The sequence below is a fragment of the Gopherus evgoodei genome, chromosome 6 (assembly GCF_007399415.2).
Source record: "Gopherus evgoodei ecotype Sinaloan lineage chromosome 6, rGopEvg1_v1.p, whole genome shotgun sequence".
In the NCBI taxonomy this organism is placed as follows: Eukaryota; Metazoa; Chordata; order Testudines; family Testudinidae; genus Gopherus; species Gopherus evgoodei.
The window spans coordinates 94,463,572-94,485,048 of NC_044327.1; the positions used below are offsets into that span (position 1 = coordinate 94,463,572).

A 21,477-nucleotide genomic window follows, 5' to 3' on the forward strand; every position below is an offset into this window, starting at 1 on the left:
GATGTATACTCTCAGGCTCTTTAGCACTATCTTTTGCAGTTGACTTAAGACAATGATCTCTATATACCCATATGTGTGTACACACACACCAGCTAAACTGTATATTTTTCTTAGAGCACTCAAACACGATCAGTAAATTGCACTAAGGTACTGGGTATGTATAGTTGTCCACATCTCCTATTCCTTCCTGCTGTCTCCACCCTAACATTCATCTTGACCTTTCTACAACCCTCACAAAAACACCCCAGTCCAACTTCCTCCTCTCAGCTGTTGGTTCCCTCCCTCTCACTTTAACCTCTTTTGCCACTGACATCTAGTCAGTCTCTAACCCCTCCCAGTAGTTAGTTTACTCCCCAACACTTCCAGACATCTAACTCCCACCCACCACATCCTCGCTGCCAGCTTCCTCTCTGTTCTCACCATTCCCCATGCAACCCACTCAGCTTCTGGAAAGCCCCTTTAACACTCCCCACTTGACTTACCTCTCAGCCCTTAGATCACAGTTCCCTAAAAAGTACTTCGTGTTCTAAGGCTGAAAGCTGGAGACATTGGCCCTGTGACTCATTTTTCATTGCAATGACTGCTCTTATAAATGATCATAGTCATCATAATTGTTTCTTGTCTAACGAACATTGGTACAATAGATTTTAATAGAATTGTGCAAGAAACAAGATTGATGATTGGCTAACCCTATTTACTGATTAAAATTAACAATCTGGTTTATGTCACAAATTGTGTTATATTTTCCAGTGGCATTGTTTTAAACATGTTCATTTATGTGAAGCTAATGGCAAATTAAAGTGGATCTTTCGAGGGAATGAGAGGAAGCTGAAAATATGATGGATCTAGGCTCTACTTAATTTGCCTCTGCATGATACCATAACATTTTCATTTTACTGGCCAGACAGCCCCCTTCATCATGTGGGATGAAATAGCTTTCCCCACACAGAAAGGGAGAGGAAAAAAAACAAACCTGCCAAGCGAAGATGCAGAGAGAGGAAAGATTCCGATCTCGCTCCCAAAAACTGGAGAGAGGGAGGGAATAGAAACATATGTGGTATTGACAGATTTTAGCAGGGAGTTATGTGGCTAAAACACTGTGCACCGCTTTGGCAGTGTACCTCTTAGGGTATGACTATGCTTTGAACTGGAAGTGTTATTCCCAGTTCCATGAGAATATGCACATTAACTCTGAGGAGGCTTATACAGTAAAAATACAATGTAGCCATGGTGATGTAAGGGGCTGATGGGGCTCTCCAGATGCAGAAACATCCTAAGGGAGGCTAACACTGTTACAACTACACTTGTATTTTCAGTATGATCACAGCCTGTCTGGATACGTCTCCTCAAGTTGCGAATTACAGACCCAGCTTGAAGTGCAGACATACCCTTCACTCTTCATACATCTTTCTATTATTCCACTCCTGGATTTCTCTTGAACACTGAACAATATTGTTCCAAATTGTGGGGTGGTTTTTTTTAATAGGGACAAATTGTCCCCTCTTAGACATAAAACTATTTTTTACTTGTAGGCTTAAGAGATACATTGACTCAGTTGACAATATTCATTTTGCCTTTTTAGAATGAAGGAATATATTGTTAGTTATAGCTCCAATTCCATTTATTAACCACACAACCACATTCAAGATCATTAAAGCAGTAAGCATTTTACCTGCACCCAGACAAATGATTCAAAAGAGAACTGGCTTGCAAAAGTAATTTTTTTCCTGCTGCTGAGCTACACAGAGTTGTAATGAAATGCTGGGGACTGGGCAGGACTCATAGACTCTAGGACTGGAAGGGACCTCGAGAGGTCATTGAGTCCAGTCCCCTGCCCTCATGGCAGGACCAAATACTGTCTAGACCATCCCCGATAGACATTTATCTAACCTACTCTTAAATATCTCCAGCGATGGAGATTCCACAACTTCCCTAGGCAATCTATTCCAGTGTTTGACTACCCTGACAGTTAGGAACTTTTTCCTAATGTCCAGCCTAAATCTCCCTTGCTGCAGTTTAAGCCCGTTGCTTCTTGTTCTGTCATTGGAGGCTAAGGTGAACAAGTTTTCTCCCTCCTCCTGATGACACCCTTTCAGATACCTGAAAACTGCTATCATGTCCCCTCTCAGTCTTCTCTTTTCCAAACTAAACAAACCCAATTCCTTCAGCCTTCCTTCATAGGTCATGTTCTCAAGACCTTTAATCATTCTTGTTGCTCTTCTCTGGACCCTCTCCAATTTCTCCACATCTTTCCTGAAATGCGGTGCCCAGAACTGGACACAATATTCCAGTTGAGGCCTAACCAGCGCAGAGTAAAGCGGAAGAATGACTTCTCGTGTCTTGTTTGCAACACACCTGTTAATGCATCCCAGAATCATGTTTGCCAACAGGGAACAAAGGTAACATCACAAACTCCAACTGCTCATTTGAAAGTTTTTTTTTTAATTGAGAAATGTAACTTGTGATGATACAAATATCAGTATACATAAAAACTTAATAAACAGTAAAATCATCATTTAAGAAAATTACATTCGCATTACATAATGACTACACAATCGGAAGCTTTATTTTATAAAACAAATGGTACAACAACGGCAGCGTGATATACCCAAGCAACAGAGCCGTTTTTCCTGTCACACACTATAAAAATGGATTGTGAGTCTTAACTATCTCTCTTTATTGGTAGGTTGATGCACTGATTATGAAGATGGATATTTTAAAATCTTCAGTTACAATGTCAGAAATTCCTTTCTTGAAGCAGTTACTGTAGTTCCTATGAAGGGGCATAAGGTCCATTTGCATCACTGATCTGTGTCCCTCCATTTAACATCTTCTTGGCCCGCAGATCACGTACAGGTCTACTTACCGGAAGCCTACTAAACAATCAGTGAAGCCACTGGACAATCAAGGTGCTAAAGGAGCACTCAAGGAAAACAAGGCCATAGCAGAAAAACTAAATTAATTCTTTGCATCAGTCTTCACTGCAGAGGATGTGAGGGGGATTCCCACACCTGAGCCATTCTTTTTAGGTGACAAATCTGAGGAACTGCCCCAGACAGAGATGTAATTAGAGGAAGTTTTGGAACAAACTGAAAAATTAAACAGTAATAAGTCACCAGGACAAGATGGTATTCACCAAAGAGTTCTGAAGGAACTCAAACATGAAATTGCACAACTAACAACTATGTAACTTACTACTTAAATCAGCTTCTATGCCAGATGACTGGAAGATAGCTAATGTGACATCATTTAAAAAAGGCTCCAGAGGCAATCCCAGCTTCAGTACCTGGCAAACTGGTTGAAACTATAGTAATGAGCAGAATTATCAAATACATAGATGAACATGATTTGTTGGGGAAGAGTCAATGTGACTTTTGTAAAGGGAAATCATTCTAATAGATTGATGAGGAACTCTTTGAGGGGATCAACAAACATGTTGACAAGAGGAATCCAGTGGATATGGTGTACTTCATTTTCAGAAAGCCTTTGACAAGATCCCTCACCAAAGGCTCTTAAGCAAAGTAAGCAATCATGGGATAACAGAGCAAGTCCTCTCATGGATCAGTAACTGGTTAAAAGATAGGAAACAAAGGGTAGGAATAAATGGTCAATTTTCAGAATGGAGAGAGTTAAATAGTGGTGTCCCCCAAGGTTCTGAACTGGGACCCGTGCTGTTCAACATATTCATAAATGATCTGGAAAAAGCGGTAAACAGTGAGGTGGCAAAATTTGCAGATGATATAAAGGAACTCAAGATAGTTAAGTCCAAAGCAGATTGCAAAGAGTTAAAAAGGGAGCTCATAAAACTGGTGGACTGGGCAACAAAATGGCAGATGAAATTCAACGTTGATAAATGCAAAGTATTGCACATTGGAAAACTTAATCCAAGCAATACATACAAAATGATGGGGTCTAACAGTTGTTACTACTCAAGACAGATATCTTGGAGTCACTGTGGATAGTTCTCTGACGGTATCAGCTTAATGTGCAATGGTAGTCATAAAAGCTATCAGAATGCTAGGAAACATTCAGAAAGGGATAGAAAATAAAACATAAAATATAATGCCTCCATATAAATCCATGGTATGACCACATCCTGAATACTGCATGCAGATCTGGTCACTCTGTCTCAAAAATGATGTATTGGAATTGGAAAAGGTACACAGAAGGGCAACAAAAATGAATAGGGATATGAAACAGCTTCTATCTGAAGAAAGATTAAAAAGACTGGGACTTTCCAGCTTGGAAAAAAGACGATTAAGAGGGCATAAGACAGAGGTCTATAAAATCTTGATTAGTATAGAGAAAATGAATAAGGAAGTGTTATTTACCCCTTCACATAACACAAGAACTAGGGGTCACCCCAATGAAATCAATAGGCATCAGGTTTAAAACAAACAAAAGGAAGTACTTATTCACAGAATGCTCAGACAACATGTGGAACTGTTTGCCAGGGGATTTTGTGAAGGCCAAAATTGTAACAGTGTTCAAAAAAGAACTAGATAAGTTCATGGAGGATAGGTCCATCAATGGCTATTAGCCAGGATAAGCAGGGATGCAACACCATGTTCTGCATGTCCCTAGCCTCTGTTTGCCAAAAGCTGGGAATGGACAACAGGAAATTAAGGGTGATGCCTCTATATAGTCCAAGAATGAGTGCCTCTGTGCCTATGGTTTTATTTGGGTAATTGCATAAGTAGTTATTTTCTATTGGAGGAAACTGCAATGCAATCCATTGCATGGACTTACAGTCACGCTCTCCATCAACATATAAAATAATTAAATTATGTGACTTCTTGGAACGTCTCCAAGTTGCCACCTTGGAAAGAATTACTAATAAGATTCAGGGCACATGGATACCATTCTTGGATTGATTTTCACCATCTATTAAAATTTACCTTAGACAAATTGTTTTTTTCTAAATATCATGAAAGACTTCAAGAACAACTGAAATTATTATAATTGTAGAAGTGTTGCTTTCTAGTGACCACCAGTAGTGGTATGAAAGAATGAAAAGGAGATGGATGGTGACCTAGAATAAGCTTTATATCAACAAAAATAGAAGATAAGGATAGAATTGCAAGGATCTTAGCTTCTTCACCTGTTTCACCCAACCCAGGAGACACAACTGAAATTAGGAAAGAAGTTCTTCAATTACATAGTACATGATGATAGTTTAATATAAAAATAAAAGATGAAGGTGTCATCAGTGCAAATCTCTCATCCAATAACACATTCAGGACCAAAAGACCTCTCCCAAGTCTGAATCTTGGATCTTCTGCCTGGAAGCAAGATAAACCCAAGTCATAGTAAAGAGAGTTTAATTTAGACAGTAGATGTTAGTGAGCTGTCAGTACAATAAAAGAAACTGTAGAATAAAAATGAATCAATTATTTAATTTTGGGGAATGTATTTTTTTCTCATTTTTAAATTAATTCACAAAGAATAATTCAACCATGTCTCTTCTAAGAAATACAAGTCAGTATTTTTTCTAGATTTTTATAATTTCATAACAATTCACAAATAAAATCACTATACAAATTTCAACACAGTATCTTAGAATGTGTTTCTACACTGTGTTATGTTTTATATCCCTGTGAGACTTAAAATCAAATTGTTTGTTTATACAATAATAATTAAAAAAAAAAAAATCTAAAAGTGACTGATTTTCCCTTGTGTGATACATTGTCTTAGAAAGGCATGAAATACAGTAGAGCTGGCCCTGTCTCAATGTTTCTGCTGCCCCAAGCAGCGTGCCAAATTGCTGCTGCGGATGGCGGGAGCAGTCCGTGTGCTGTTAGGGCAGCTCGCGCGTTTCCGCAGCGGCGGCAATTCGGCGGCAGCTTCTGTCTTCAGCCGGAAGACAGAACTGCGCCGCCACGGACAGCGGAACATAGAAGCTGCCCCCGAATTGCCACCACCGCAGAACCGCATGAGCTGCCCTACCGGCACATGGACTACCCCCACCATCCGCGGCAGCAATTCGGCATGCTGCTTGGGGGCAAAAACACACAGATTGCCGCCCCAAGCACCTGCTTGGGATGCTGGTGCCTGGAGCCGGCCTTGCACTGAGATTTCAAGATGCCCACCTTGCTGATGTACCATTCCAAACGATCAGTTGCTTTATTGAATATTCAATCCCTTACTCAGTAGGAAAGCTTTCTGGTTTGGTTTACACTGTAAGAAATTTTGAAGTATATCCATCTCATCCAAAGATCCTCCAGGTTTCAGGATAAGGTTTCTGTATTTCATTCCAGCCTGACAGAAAAAGTAAATCAGAATGTTAATATTTAATGTTTGTGCAATTCTCCAAATCAATAACAAATAAAGGAAAGACAGCTTGCTGATCATGGTAGGAGCTGCCTCTCTTCTCAGTCTCCCTTAATACTAAGGGCAAAAGCCTGGGGTGTATCCTAGAGACAACCAAGGCTATGTGGCCAGAATGGGCTCAAGTCTGCGGGGGCCTCCATCAATTCCTGAAGAAGAAACCTCTCCCATGTGGCCTTATAGCGTTTATGTAGTCACAATCCTTCCATTTGATCATGTTCTGTAAGATGTTCCCCAAGAGGCAGCATGCATACAGTGCTTTGCCAAAATTCAGGGTGGATGGGTTATCTCAGAAGACTGCCAGACACATCAAGGGAACCTTAAGTCCACACTCTCCTAATTCAAAATCCTTGGCTATCAGCTTCCAACTGAAGGAATCCCTATTTGCAGTATTGGGGGATAATAAGGATCTATATTATCCTAAATCATTATCAGAACACAAACACATAGACCTTAACATTAATTTTAAATACGTTGGGTAACAAAGACTTATTCCCTGTCGAAACCCAAGTTCAGGGGGCTTTTCCATAAGAGTCTGATGCCTAAAGCACATGGATTTGTTACAGCACTGACAACATCACAAGTAATATTAAGAGTATTGTTATTTTAACCGACGGCTGAAATATGATGCAACAACAGCCAAGCACCAACATTGCTTCATTTAAGTGGACACCTTTAACAGAATTAGCCAGTAACTCCTGAAGCAACTAGTTATCAGAACTACCTGAGCAAGAAAGGCGAGGGGAATGTTAAAACATGAAGTCATCTTCAGTACTAGTTCCCATTCGCAGTTAGTTTAAGTCAGTTATAGCATTTTAGGACCCTGAGATATGAATGCCAATGGGAAGATGTTTCTTTGCATGCAGGGTTCCTAGATCTATTTGGTTTCCTGACAAAAGAAAAATTAGGATAAGGTGCTTCCTTGTTTGTCATAAATAATACATCACTAATAGGTTGTCTGTTGATAAGACTATACAACTTCTTGATAGCTGTGCTGAAGGACTAAGTGAAGGTTCTGTTGATTGGTTGAATTCTAAGGTTTGATGAGCATCTTTTGGGAACTCTACAGGTCTCTATGCTGTTGTTTCATCCCTTAGCTTCATTTCCCATCACATGGTCTCTAACACATCAAAAAAACTGGCTGTAGTAGTTGGACTACTACGGTTAATACTGCTGTTTCTTTACCATCTTTAAAGCTCTTTCTCTGAGAAAAGCTTGAGTAAATGGTCTTTCCACCGGGATTCCAAGATAGGTTGAGACAGCAGGAGAAAAAATTATTTCCAAACCTCTCATGGTTTGACTCAGAGCAGCCATGTCTGCCCTTAATTGTGGATTTAGGCCTATGATCCAGATACATCTGGAAGCTCCTGTATGGCTTTCCCCCATGCAGCAGAACCATAGCAATTCTGCTGTGTTTTGGGTCTTCTATTCTAATGGAGGGAAAAGGAGGGAAGAATTTGCCTCTGAATTTTTAACATCTCTCTTTAAAAACTCTGGGAAGTGTATTGAGGCTACCCTCACTGACCAGGTGCACTGTCTGAATAACGTATTGAAGAACGAACATACTGAAAGTGTTGCTTATATTTTACTGCTTGAGTTAGTCTCCGGAAGTCTAATACAGAATCGAGCCTTTATTCTTTGGAGAGTAAAGAGTAATTTGGAAAAAAAAATCTGTGGTATCAGTGGAACAAATATTTCACTACATCATACAGGTAGGTAATCACATCTCCCAGTTCTTGAGAGAGAAGAGATTCCTCAATAAAACCTGTAGGGATTGAGGAGTCTGACAATAATAAAGCTACAGAGTTAAGAAGAGTATGAGTGATCATTAAAAATACAGTTTCTAACGCTCAAGTGGTTAATGTGATAGTTGCTTATGCAGGAAGAGAAACCTCAGTTTCATTCTGACAGGAAGAGGTAAGCTGAAGTTCTAAAAACCCCAGTCTTGTGATATGCTAGTAACTGCCTTCCTTTCATGAATTTCTGAAATTGAAATAATTTGGAGATCTTATTTGAAATTGCTTCTGTAGTAAAAAAACTAATTGGGCACCTGGGGATGGCTGTTTTTGTTTGAAATAAGAAAAGATTTAATCTTACTAGAGTATCTGATATTTATTTATGGAGGGTTGTTGGTCCCATCAGGGAAACTCTATTATGCCTCCAAAGAATGCAACGAGAAAGGACAACAGGTTAAACAGATCTGATTTGGAGATGAGGTTACTTTAAGGAAAAAAAAACCTTCCCCAAGTAGTTTACACATAGTAGATCCCTCTTAAAAAGTTATATGAGCAGCTGAACAAAGATAAAAGGTCACAGACTGTAGTGAAATAACTTTTTCTCCTCTTCCTCAGAAAGAAAGTTTCCAGAAGGCTTCAGACTAAAGAAAAGCACCAAGAACCTATGTAGCTGAAGCCCAGTGAATATCCATTTTATAGTGGCACGATAATTGAAAAGACAAATTATTTTTAAGCCTCTCATATAAAGAGAAAAAACTCCAGGGGGAAAAAAAAGACTTAAATAAAATGGTACTTTAATGCATAGGGAGAAACAGAAATCACAGAGCAATTTGGGGAAATTTTGAATAGTTAAAACTCTAAGCCATCTTTCAGAGGCTCTCAGAAAATGGATTGTGCCTATGCAGAGAGAGCGCACACGGAATAGAAAAGGGAAGACCTAAGGGGCTAAATCCATAAATGGGACGTAGATTCAGTGTTGCAATATGTAACTATTAGATGCCCCACGGTTATGAGCTCCCAAAATCCTAATAACCAGTTCCCTACTGGGTCCTCGGCGGCACGATGTATGTGTGTGTGTGTGTGTGCGCGCAAGTGAAGACCCCCCCCACTGCTGAAGTGCCACCAAAGGCCCAGTAGGGAACCGCGCAGTGAGTACGAGCCGCTCGTGCCTGTCTCTCCACCCCCCCACATCCGACCCCCACCCATGTCCTGCCCCCAACTGCCCCCCTCAGAACTCGCAACCCATCAACCCCCCCTGCTCCTTGTCTCCTGACCACCCCCACCCAAGCCCCCACCCTAACTGCCCCCCAGGACCCCACCCCCTACACAACTCGCCCCGCTCCCTGTCCCAACTGCCCCGACCCCATTCACCACCACCCCAACAGACCCCCGAGACTCCCACAGCTACCCAACCCCACCCCGTTCCCCATCTCCTGACGGCCCCCCCCAGAACCTCCGCCCCCTCCAACCGCTTCCTGCCTCTTATCCAACCCATCCTCCCAGCCCTGGCCCAGCCCCCCTACCATGCTGCTCAAAGATGGCAGGAGTTGCAGAGCTGCCCAGAGTTCTGGCACCAGCGGCGCGGCACGCTGTGGCTCTGCAAGGCGGGGGCAGGGACTGGGGCCGAGGGAGCCTCCCCAGCTGGGAGCTCAGGCAGGCCGAAGACAGGACAGTCCTGCGGGCTGGATGTGGCCCGTGGACAGGAGTTTGCCCACCTGCCAGCCCCTTTAATAACCGGTTCTACACCGGCTTCTAAATTTAACAACCGGTTCTTGCGAACCAGCTCCAGCTCACCATTGGTGCCCCACAGTCTAGTGGAATCCACAGCACTGAGTTAGGTGCCCAGGGTCTCTATACAATGCATGGGGAAAATCAGGTGCCTACAAATAGGATTAACAAAAGCCAGCATGTTGAACAGGGAGCTAATTAAGGTACTCACAAGGAGAGAGGTGAAGCCTAAGCCCCCCTCCTCAAAGGGAGTTAGGCACCTAACTCCAGGCCAGAAGCAGGTGCCTCCTTCCTCTCAATATTCACAGCCACAAACCCTCTCCTCGAGTTAGGCATTGAAACTCTTCAGTGTAAAAAGGGGGGGAAGGGTAACATCCTTATAACTTTAGCTCAGTGGAACAGAGACTTGAATTTTCTACATCTCATGTTAGTGCCCTAACTGCTGGGCTATAGAATCATTCTCACTCTCTCTCTGGCCTGCTGAATATTTATATGTAAAAAATGGAAGAGCTTCACCAGGAAAGATCGAGACCCACCTCAGAGCCCAGAGGATCCACCTGAGAAGTGGAAGACTTGGGTTTAAATCCCTGTCCCCATCAAGCAGAGGAGGAAGATTTGAACCTGGGCCTTCCATACCCTGAGTGAGTGCTCTAACTATTAGGTTAAAGGTTATATAAGGGAGGTTTGCATTAACACAACCATGTCCTCCTCCATTTTTTGTGAGGCTCAAACCAGTAGGCATGCTTCAAGTACACCTACCAGATCGGGCCCCACAGGTGAGAGAGGCAGGGAATGATTAGTTTGAGGACCCACTGGGCCTTAGGCATGAGATGAGTGTATACCCAGAGACAGAAATGTAGGCACCTAGGGGGGTATATTTTTGATATTAAAATACTCTCTAGGAGCCCTTTTCATAAGCCCCCATCAGAATTAATATATTTTCAAAAATGAAAACATTTAACATTGTTTTTTGAGTTGAAATGCTGATGCAGCCGTTGGTTCAGTGTTTTCTGGTGCATTAATTGTCCTTCCTCTTAGCTGAAATGAATAATTAAAAAAAGATTGGAAAGGCTGTTGAAAGGAGTTGCTGTTACAAGCTCCATCTTTTTAAATTTTATTTTTCTCACAGTTTGAACACAATTAAGATATCAGACATTTTTACAGTAAATCTCAGCATTTTAAGCACTCATTTCCAAGGTATAAGCTAATGGGCCTTTCATCTATAAAGGGCCACTTACCTCTCAGTAGCAGCCATGGGGGAGGTGGATACACAGTGAAGGAAGAAGAGACCACTGTCTAAGGCATATGTCTGTTCTCTATTACGCAGGATATTGCCCTATGTCTTTCCTACCATTTCATGAATGCTTTTTGTATGTAAAAGAAAAAAGATACCTGTATTGGCCATTCTAGAGGCAGCAAGCTTCTCAAGAAGAGCATCTGCAACATGGCTCCCATCTTTATAATGTTTTGACATTTGCTGAAGAGGTTCTTTTTCCCATACCCAGTTCTCAAACATTTGTGAAGGAACTTCTACAAAGTCTGTTTCCACATTAGTTCCACTAAATCTAGCAAAATCGGTCTAACAAAAACAAAAAACAAGCAAACAAACAAAAACACAAACAAAACCCTCCATTATATTAAATTAAAATACAAATGAGATTAGGTAAGATATCTAGTAAAATGTCAACCTATGTAAGGTGCCAAAACTGTGATGATGTAAAAATAGGGCAGAATTATAAACAGCTATATTACAAGAAAGATCAATGTTAAAATAGTCTCAAATTTTAAAACAGAGGGAACAGTTCCTAACACATTGCAGGTACTATCAAAAGCAACAATTGCAGCATCAGCCCCAAAACAGCTCTGTTGCCTATGGAAGGGTTCCTTCCTCGTGGAGCCGCTCATTGCTCAATCCCCGTTGCTCAGGCTGTGCAGAGGGGAAAGTATTTGCTGTAACATGAACATTTTCCACAAGTTGTATTTACTGCAGGGCTTGTACACAAAAACTCAAAACAAGGTATCAACTGTGAAAAGTTACTGTGAAGCTCTTAAATACTTACCTTAAGGAAACCATACACCCATCGAACAGGCATACCCCTTCCCCCACCACCGTTTTGAGAGACTGAAGAAAGAATTAAGATATTTTAATGAAATAAGAGCATTACTTACCTGTGCACATATCTGGTGCATTACGTGACCAAACTCATGGAAGTAAGTCTTCACTTCATCGTGTCGCAGCAATGATGGACGATCTGATATTGGTTCTGTGAAGTTGGTGACCAGAGCACCTACAGACATCATTCTGCTGCCATCAGAGCGTAGGCAGCCAGGTTGGAGACCAAAGCATGCTGCATGCCCATACTTCCCTTCTCTGAGCAAGAAAAGATACCAAAAGCCATCCTTACGCAATAGGCCTATCTTCCACAAGTAACATGGTGAAGAGAGCTGTTTCCCTCTATGATTTTATATGAGGAAGGGACCATCTTTCTTTTATTAGAAAAACCACAATAAGATAGTGTCCTATGACCTTTATAAAAGTCACTGTGCTTAGGATTCTACTGAGAGCACAAAGAAAAAGTACTTCTAAATCCCCTCATTTTAATATTTAGAGCAGCATTTGCAAGCCTCTTTTTTATTTATATAGTATATTATTGAAATCAAAAGTAGTAACTCTGCTGCTTCTAAAAGTTAATTTTACTTAATCTGAGACAGGACAATTATAGTATGAAAGACAAATCCCATTCTGTGAAGCATTACCTTTTGTTACCAACATTTGAGCGGATTTAAGAATAAAGAACCAGGTTTGCTGTTTTAGCAATGTGATTTTAAAACAAAATGAGTCTCTTAATTAAACTGTTAGTTAATACAGTTAGAAAAATTGTCATAATTAAAAGTGAGTCACTAAACATGAAGTCCAAAATATTCACGTCCCCCTTCCTTATTGCGGTTGTATGATACAAAAAGTTAGTATCATTTCCCCCTTGCTTTTTAGATTAATAATACCAGGCCCTCACTTCCCCTTCTTTACTGAAGGACACTGTTTAGAGGACCTGCATAATGACGTCATATGAGGTTGTAGCCTGAACTGTAGCATTCCCTGCCCAGCAAAAAGCTAATTTCCAGCACAGAGAGAGACCTCAGAGGTTTAAAGGGATCTAAAAATAAGACAAAGTCTCCACAGAGGCACTGGAGACTTAATTGGAGGCCTAAGTTAAGACACCACTTTCAGCAAAATTGGAGATTAGTTGGTCTGTGCTACTGGAGTAGCCATCTACCTGACCCAAGTGCATTAAGTGCACAGGCTTGCACTCTAGGGTACCTAGCTGCCATGTTCTTGTCAAACCCTGGCTAGAGGAAGTCCAGAATAGCGGGAAGAAAGATTGTTAGGCTGAAAGACTATAGGATTTGCACCACCGAGAGTGAAGCCCAAGCCCCATACTATACGAAGGGTACATGAATTCAAGAAAATGATCAAAAACTTGCCTGAGATGCTCAGACACTTTAGAAGGCTCTGCTCAAGGATCAAGCCCCAAGGAACATGAGACATTTAGGCAAGATGGGGCCTACATGGGGAATCACCTTCAGTGGGAGATTGACACATCCACTAAAGAAAAGACTATTGGATGAGCATCTCCAAGTTCTCCCCTGCAACATGGAAGACTCAGCAGAAACTGCCAAAAGGTTCTGGAATGAAACTGTGGCAATGGAACCAAGTCCTGACACAAGACCAATGTTATCAGCGGGACTGGACTGGACAGATGTGGCTATCAGGAAGAGCTGAGTTTTGAGATTCTTTCCAAAGAGGGAAAGACTTTCCCCCTGCATCGTGTTGATGGCTGCCCCAAGGATGGGAGAGTCTTGGTGAAGGAATCAGGGAATTTTTGCCTGCTCAGTCTAAAGCGCTTGCAGACTTCTCCTCAAGGAGATATTGGAGCGAGACACAGAGCAACCTCCTACCACCTAGAGCGGAGAAGAGGTCTCTAGAAAATATGCTGGGAACGGACACAGGGATAAAGAAATAGAAGCAAGGTTCCTCTTAGGAGGCAAAGAGGAGACACATACAGATCACTGATAGGGGATAGAAGGAATTCGATCCTGCTCCCATCAGTAGCTACTAGGGCTGTCGACTAATCACAGTGAACTCATGTGATTAACTGAAACAAATTAATCACGATTAAAAAAATTAATTGCAATTAATCGCAATTTTAATCGCACTGTAAAAAATAGAATACCAATAGAAATTTATTAAATATTTTTGGATGTTTTTCTACATTTTCAAATATACCTCTACCCCGATAGAACGCGACCAGATATAACACGAATTCGGACATAACGCGGTAAAGCAGCGGGGAGCCCTGGGCCCTTTAAAGCACCACCTGAGCCCCGCTGCTTTACTGTATTATATCCGAATTCGTGTGGAGCCCCGAGCCCTTTAAATTACCGCCTGAGCCTGGCTGACGGAGCCAGCCAGGCTCCGGCAGAGATTTAAAGGGCCCGGGGCTCCCCACAGCAGCTGGAGCACCAGGCCCTTTAAATCCCCACTGGGGCTCTGGCAGTGAGGCTTGGGTGGTGATTTAAAGGGCCAGAGACTCCAGCTGCTGCGAGGAGCCTCAGGCCCTTTAAATCCCTGCCCGAGCCCTGCTGCCAGAGCTTCAGCGGTGATTTAAAGGGCCAGGGCTCCCCGCAGTGGCTGGAGCACCAGGCCCTTTAAATCACTGCCAGGGAAGCCGGGAAGGGAAGTTCTTGCCGGTACGCCGTACCAGACTGAAGCCGATATAGCGCGGTCTCACCTACAAGGCAGTGAGAGTTTTTGGCTCCCAAGGACCGCATTATAGCGAGGTAGAGGTGTATATTGATTTCAATTACAACACAGAATACAAAGTGTACACTGCTCACTTTATAATTTTTTTTATTACAAATATCTGCACTGTAAAAAAAACAAAAGAAATAGTATTTTTCAATTCACCTCATACAAGTACTGTAGTGCAATCTCTTTATCATGAAAGTGCAACTTACAACTGCAAAACTTTAGAGCTACAAGTCCACTCAGTCCTACTTCTCATTCAGCCAATTGCTAAGACAAACAAGTTTGTTTACATTTACGGGACATATGCTGCCCACTTCTTACTTTCTGATGATATAAATGAGAACAGGCATTCACATGGCACTTCTCTAGACAGCACTGCAAGCTGTTTACATGCCAGATATGCTGAACGTTCGTATGCCCCTTCGTGCTTCGGCCACCATTCCAGAGGACATGCTTCCATGCTCACGACACTTGTTAAAAAAAATAACGTGTTAATTAAATTTGTGACTGAACTCCTTAGGGGAGGATTGTATGTCCCTGGCTCTATTTTACTGGCATTCTGCCATATATTTCATGTTATAATAGTCTCGGATGATGACTCAGCACGTTTTTCATTTTAAGAACACTTTTGCTGCATATCTGACAAAACGCAAAGAAGGTACCAATGTAAGATTTCTAAAGACAGCTACAGCACTCGACCTAAAATTTAAGAATCTGAAGTGCCTTCCATAAATCTGAAAGAGATGAGGTGTGGAGCATGCTTTCAGAAGTCTTAAAAGAGCAACACTCCGATGCAGAAACTACAGAACCCAAACCACCAAAAAAGAACCTTCTGCTGGTGGCATCTGACTCAGATGATGAAAATGAACATGGGCTGGTCTGCACTGCTTGGGATCGTTATCGAGCAGAACTCATCATCAGCATGGATGCATCCTCAAGTGTGCTTGAAGCACGCAGGGACATATGAATCTTTAGTATATCTGGCACATAAATATCTTGCGACGCTGGCTACAACAGTGCCATGCGAAAACCTGTTCTCACTTTCAGGTGACATTGTGAACAAGAAGTGGGCAGCTTTTTATCTTCTGCAAACAGGGCCATCCCTAGGTGGGTGCAGGGGCCAGGATCACCATCCCAGCGGGGCGGACTGGGGTCGCTGCTGCCACTTCCTGCCGATGCCAGGTCCTCTAGCCCCCGGGTCAACCTGCCCCCCGCCACCTTCCTAGGGCCGGCCTAGCAGCCCCCGCACAACATGCACACAGAGCTGTCCCTAGGCTGCAGCGTTTTGGGGTGGCCACCGTGGGGCTCCCCAAAGCACCAGGCGCTAGGAATGGCTCTGCCTGGAAATGTAAACAAACTTGTTCGTCTGAACAACTGGCTGAACAAGAAGTAGTACTGAATGGACTTGCAGGCTCTAAAGTTTCACACTGTTTCAATTTTGAATGCAGTTATTTTATGTACATAATTCTACATTTGTAAGTTTAACTTTCATGATAAAGAGATTGGACTACAGTACTTATATTAGGTGAACTGAAAAATACTATTTCTTTTGTTTTTTACAGTGGAAATATTTGTAATAAAAATAAATATAAAGTGAGCACGGTACACTTTGTATTCTGTGTTATAATTGAAATCAGTATATTTGAAGATGTGAAAAACATCCAAAAATATTTAAATAAATGGTATTCTATTATTGTTTTAGAGTGCAATGATTCGTGATTAATTTTTTTAAATTGCTTGACAGCCCTACTAGCTACCTGTGGAGAGAGAGTGCACCCAGGGCCCACAATAGAGGACTAAAGTTCCACATTGTGGTCAGAGTCAAGTTTTAATTTCCTGAGTAATTCTCTGCTCTTTCCTCTATCCAAAAGACTGAGGCTGAATGAGCTCCAAGAGGGTGTTTCCTCCAAAGGCACCAGCTGTTCTGCTTAGTTCCTTCAACATGAACCAGAAAGCAAGTGGAAGTTTACCTGCAGGGAGTTAAAAAGAGGTGGAGCAGGGTACAAAAATTCCTTCATTCTGATTAGCGTCTCCTGCCTGGTGGACAGAAGACAGGAACTCATCCATCTCTACCAGTGTTGACATGCCATGTGAAAGGTACATTACAAACAAAAGAGAAAAATAAATATCACCTATAGTATTTAGCCAGCAATCTCACTTATGTTTGGGTCAGGGATTCTGACCTGAACATAACTATACCCAGCAAAGACAGATGTTAAAAGGAATGGTGTCTGAAACTTACTGAAGATATATGCAGATAGAATGCAGTAGCCATAAATGCTTCCCTCCCAGAAACACTCTGGAATTTAGGCAATAAAAAAGTTTATTTCCAGATTCATATAACTCCACCCCCAGCTAAGATTAACTCCAGCGTTACACTTTTAAAATAAAGCAATACATTATAGAATTACCTGAGATAGAGGTCTAAGTAGAACTGACCTAAAACTTCTCTTGTTGAATCATCTTTTACTGTATAAAGAGTAACACTCTCATGCCAAACATGAGCATTCTCTACCTGCTCAAATACAAGTCCAAGCAGCCCCTGGTAAATGTTCAATAAACCTTGTGTAACAGCTTCAACTGGAAAGTATTCCTTCAGCTTCTCTTGATCTATGGAATATTTAAGCTCTTCTGTCTTGTTCATATAATAATGTAAATCCCATGCATTGATTCTTCCATCATAGTCAAAGCCTCTTTCTTCACACTCCTTTTTCTTCAAATCCAGAATAAACTCACTCTCCTCGTCACCCAGTGGTTTTAGCTTCTTACTTAAATCATCTGAAAATGCAAACAGAGATTTACCTTTATGTCAACTTGTCTGTTCCATGTTGTATTATGTTACTACTAGTAGTACTGGAGAACTAATTTATTTATTTAGATTTACACAAATATTAAAAAAAGGTATTAATCCAATACCAGCCACCACAATTTTCCCTTTCTCAATTAATGACTACTTTAATGCTTGCCTTTCTGTTTTGGTTACAGGGATTTCTGAGATATGAGCATGTGCACTCTTGCACTATCACCACTGGTAAGGGTTAAGTGTCATAGCATCTTTCATTCTTTTCTAAGGACATCCAAAAGAGAAACAGACTCATAGACTTTAAGGTCAGAAGGGACCATTGTAATCATAGGCACTGACTTTCTGCTCCCCCGGGTGGGTGCTCAACTCACCTCTGTCCACAGTGCCGACTCCACCCCTTCCATGAGGCCCTGCCCATGCCCCGCCCCATTCCAACCCCTTCCCCAAAGTCCCCACCCCAACTCCGCCCCCTCCCTGACCATATTACGACTCCTTCCCCAAATCCCTGCCTCAGTCCCCTGTCTTTCCTGCCTCCTCCCCTGAGCGCACCACGTTCCCACTTCCCCCCCACTTGGAGTAGCCAAACAGCTGTTTGGCAGCAGCTGGGCAGGAAGCGCTGGGAGGTAGGTGGAGGAGCAGGGACACGATGTGCTCAGGGGAGGAGACTGGGGGGCGGGGGCGGGAGCTTGGCTGCCAGTAGGTGCAGAGCACCCACTAATTTTTCCCCGTGGGTACTCAAGCCCCAGAGCACCCACGGAGTCGGCGCCTATGATCATAATAATCTCTAGTCTGACCCCCTGCACACTGCAGGCCACAGAACCTCACCCACCCACTCCTGTAATAGATCCCTAACCTTTGGCTGAGCTATTGAGTTCCAGTTAGTTACCTGGAAAATAATTCCTTGTAGTAACTAGCTAACACTGCACTCATCTACCTTAAATCTCTCATGCCACCTCATGTAATTCTGATTTTTCTTCATTATGGTTAGTAGTAGCTACAGTTACAGCACCTATCCTTCAACTATTTTTTTTTCCAGCCATTGGACGTGTGACATTATGATTCACATTGTACTTTTCCTCCAGATCCTTACAGGGTAACCTCTGTTCTACTCCCACCTCAAGCCAATTAGCTGAAGGTAGGAGAGTTCCACGTTTTTTGCCTACACTGGGTCTTCTCAATAGCAGCCCATATTTGCTAAGCCATTGGAGATTACGCCCTGTAATTCCACTGATTTTTACATTATTTTTCTATGGAGATAAAGGATCAAAAAGAGTAAAACATTTTATATCAGTGAAATTCCCAGAAAACACAATCTGTACTTACTCTGATATTAAGTCCTTTTAGAATGTCAAAGTTCTGCAATCAGATTATTTTTAAAAATCTAATATTTCAATACAATAGTGAATACAAATGTAAATTGTAAACTTTGGGGGCAAGGACCTCTGTTTCTAATTGTACTTTGAAGTACTGTGTACATTTATATTGCTAATAAATAGTAATAACATACTACTCTCAACAACGTAGATTAAAAGCGAGTCAAAGGAATGCACGCTTTTTCATCAGACTGTAGGACTTATTGATGATCAACTTCAAATATGAACATTGTTAAAAAACACAGATCAGATCCATATACTTATGTCTAATAATAATATCAAAAGAAACAGAGCAAATATTAACAACTGATGAAACTCTTCTCTCCACAATAAATAATTACAAAACTTTAGATTTAAAGGACACAATCTTAGAAAATTAATATATGAGCTTGTATTGTAAGTCCCAATGACATACAAGGACTAATTTTCAAGTGTGTCATGCAATCTTAAAACAAATATTACTAAAACAAACAAGTAAACAGAAACCAAATAGCATTCGCTGCTGATATGCAGTTATAGAAGCCTATTTAGAATAATACAGAAAAAATATGTTTATTCCAAGTTATAGTTGATACTTTGATACTATAAATGCTCTACAAAAAAAAAATAATAATCAAGCAGTTCCCAAAATTTTTGTTCCCATCAAAACCACAGCTAGGTCCACTGGTAAGTATGTATATTTTTGTATTACCAAACATGCTGCTAAATTCATGTCTTACTATATGTGAAATGTTGTAAGAATTACAGTTGCAAGTTTGAATTTCCTGACTTTTGTACATCAAAATCTCAATGTTACTGCTACACTAATTTATCTGTAGTTTTTTTAAATATAATCTTTTTGGTTAAAATACATTTGCATAGAAACCCCTCACCAAATATTGATTAAATCCATTTATACATGCAGCATATCTTGAGCTGCATGCACTACTATCTTAGACCTTGATTCTGCAACCAGTTACACACATATTTAAGCGTATGCACGAGTTGCCCCATTAAAGTCAACAGGACGACTTGTGTACATAAGGCACATGCATAACTCTTTGCAGGATTTTGGCTTTAGTAGGAAATCATCTATTGTGCAGTTCGCAGTTTCCAAACATAATTACTTCAAGACCAAATTTCTTCATGCATGAAAAGGCCCTTGTCCTCATTGAAGAGTCAAGCCATGAGAAATTTCAACTTGCGGAGTTAATAATTTAAAATAAAAATTCTGAACAGATGTGTTTTAAAAATACTTGGACATTAACAAAAGGTTGAAAAGAATTTAAATTAGTAAAATGTAAAAAAAAAGATTAGATGTACAGATAAAGGGCTGTTTTGTCAATGTGGTTTTTAGGGATGGTCATGGCATGGTTATAGTGAAAAAAGCAGACAAATTAAAGATACAATTTTTTAAATGTCATACAACTGGCATTGTTTTGTATACTGTACAGAGCCTTTATTTTCTGCATACTACTCCAAATAACTGCAATTCTGCCTGTATTGTGATAACACAAAAAATATTTAAAACACAGTAGTTGCCAGATTAATTCCAAGGTATTTTGTTTTAAAAGTCTTTATTGCCTTGAGCGAAGGGAGAAAACTCAATCTCTAGAGAAACTGAGTTCAGCACTTTGTATTACTACGATGTTAATCCCGAGCTCCTGCTCTATATTAACTTCCCATATAGCACAGGGTTTCAGTTGGCAGACTTCAAGTTGCTCAGTGAAATCAGTTCAGCTGTTACCAACACATCCACTCTTCCACATAGAAAAATCTCAAAATGGCTAAAAGTTATGAATATTTTTGAATTATAATGACATCCATGAATACAGTGATAACCATGACAAGCCTTGCTTGTATGAATAAACACACCACTGTCAGTTATCTTAGCCAAGATAAATATTACAAGGGCCATGTCATATGCTAAATAATGGAAGCAAGTACAGCGTGAGAGCTTTTTTTCCTTTCTCTAAAGCACCAATTAGAAGCAATTGTTGTGGACAGGACAGTCAGCTAGATGGATCAGTTGCTTGTTTCAGGACAGCAATTCCTAAATAGCTGTTTAATAGAAGTTTTTCACTGCAGTTATTGAAGCAAGAATACACTGACATGGGAAATGAGATCACAAAACAGATTACTAGAAAGGAAAACCCCTTGATGCATTAAGTAGTTTTAAATTGTTCCTCTGGAAACTCTTACAGCCTAAGAACTCTCTCATCCTCTCTATTCATACCAGAACTCCCATTACATTTAACACACTTATGTCTGTGCTTGGAGAACAGACTCTTAGAAATATTAAAAGGGGTGGGGCAGAGAGCTCCTGTTCCAAATGAACCGTCTGTGCTCTGTGCTCCAGTTTCATATTTAAGCTTCCCTGGGGTACAGAGACATGTTGCAGATCTAAATATAAAGTATAACACACAAATAAAAACAAACCTAAAAAGGTTGTTACATTATCCGTGCTCTTTGCAGTGTTCACTTCCAGTACAAAGCTGGCATGTGTATTGTACCCAAGAAGCTCTGCTACTTTTGCCCTTAAGGGAAGCAACTGCTGAAGAATTTTAGTATTTTCCTAGGAAAAAGAAGGCAAGGTTATGATGAATTAAAGACAACTAAATTCATATGATCAAAACAATAAATTTGAATAAAGTTTGAACTAAAATCATAAGGAATAGCAGACATTTTAAATGAAACATTGAGATTATTACTAAAAAATGTTAT

At 40.9% G+C, this 21,477-nt stretch overlaps 1 protein-coding gene and 1 long non-coding RNA gene across 3 annotated transcripts in view; one reads left to right on the plus strand and one right to left on the minus strand.

Moving 5' to 3' along the window:
- LOC115653467 overlaps positions 1–21,477 on the plus strand; it is a 49,419-nt gene that overhangs the window by 9,021 nt on the left and 18,921 nt on the right. Inside the window, exons 2-3 of the long non-coding RNA XR_004000930.1 lie at positions 17,584–17,629; positions 18,484–18,536. This is a non-coding gene — a long non-coding RNA (uncharacterized LOC115653467). The remainder of the gene's footprint in view (positions 1–17,583; positions 17,630–18,483; positions 18,537–21,477) is intronic.
- The window catches only part of NLN (neurolysin), a 48,305-nt gene continuing 32,830 nt past the window's right edge, over positions 6,003–21,477 (minus strand). For both annotated transcript variants that reach the window (XM_030566823.1, XM_030566824.1), the window contains exons 8-12: positions 21,193–21,328; positions 17,010–17,376; positions 11,961–12,162; positions 11,184–11,370; positions 6,003–6,258 (exon numbers count right to left, since the gene is read on the minus strand). In XM_030566823.1, the coding sequence (XP_030422683.1) occupies positions 6,206–6,258; positions 11,184–11,370; positions 11,961–12,162; positions 17,010–17,376; positions 21,193–21,328 (945 nt within the window). In that variant the 3' untranslated portion in view covers positions 6,003–6,205. The remainder of the gene's footprint in view (positions 6,259–11,183; positions 11,371–11,960; positions 12,163–17,009; positions 17,377–21,192; positions 21,329–21,477) is intronic.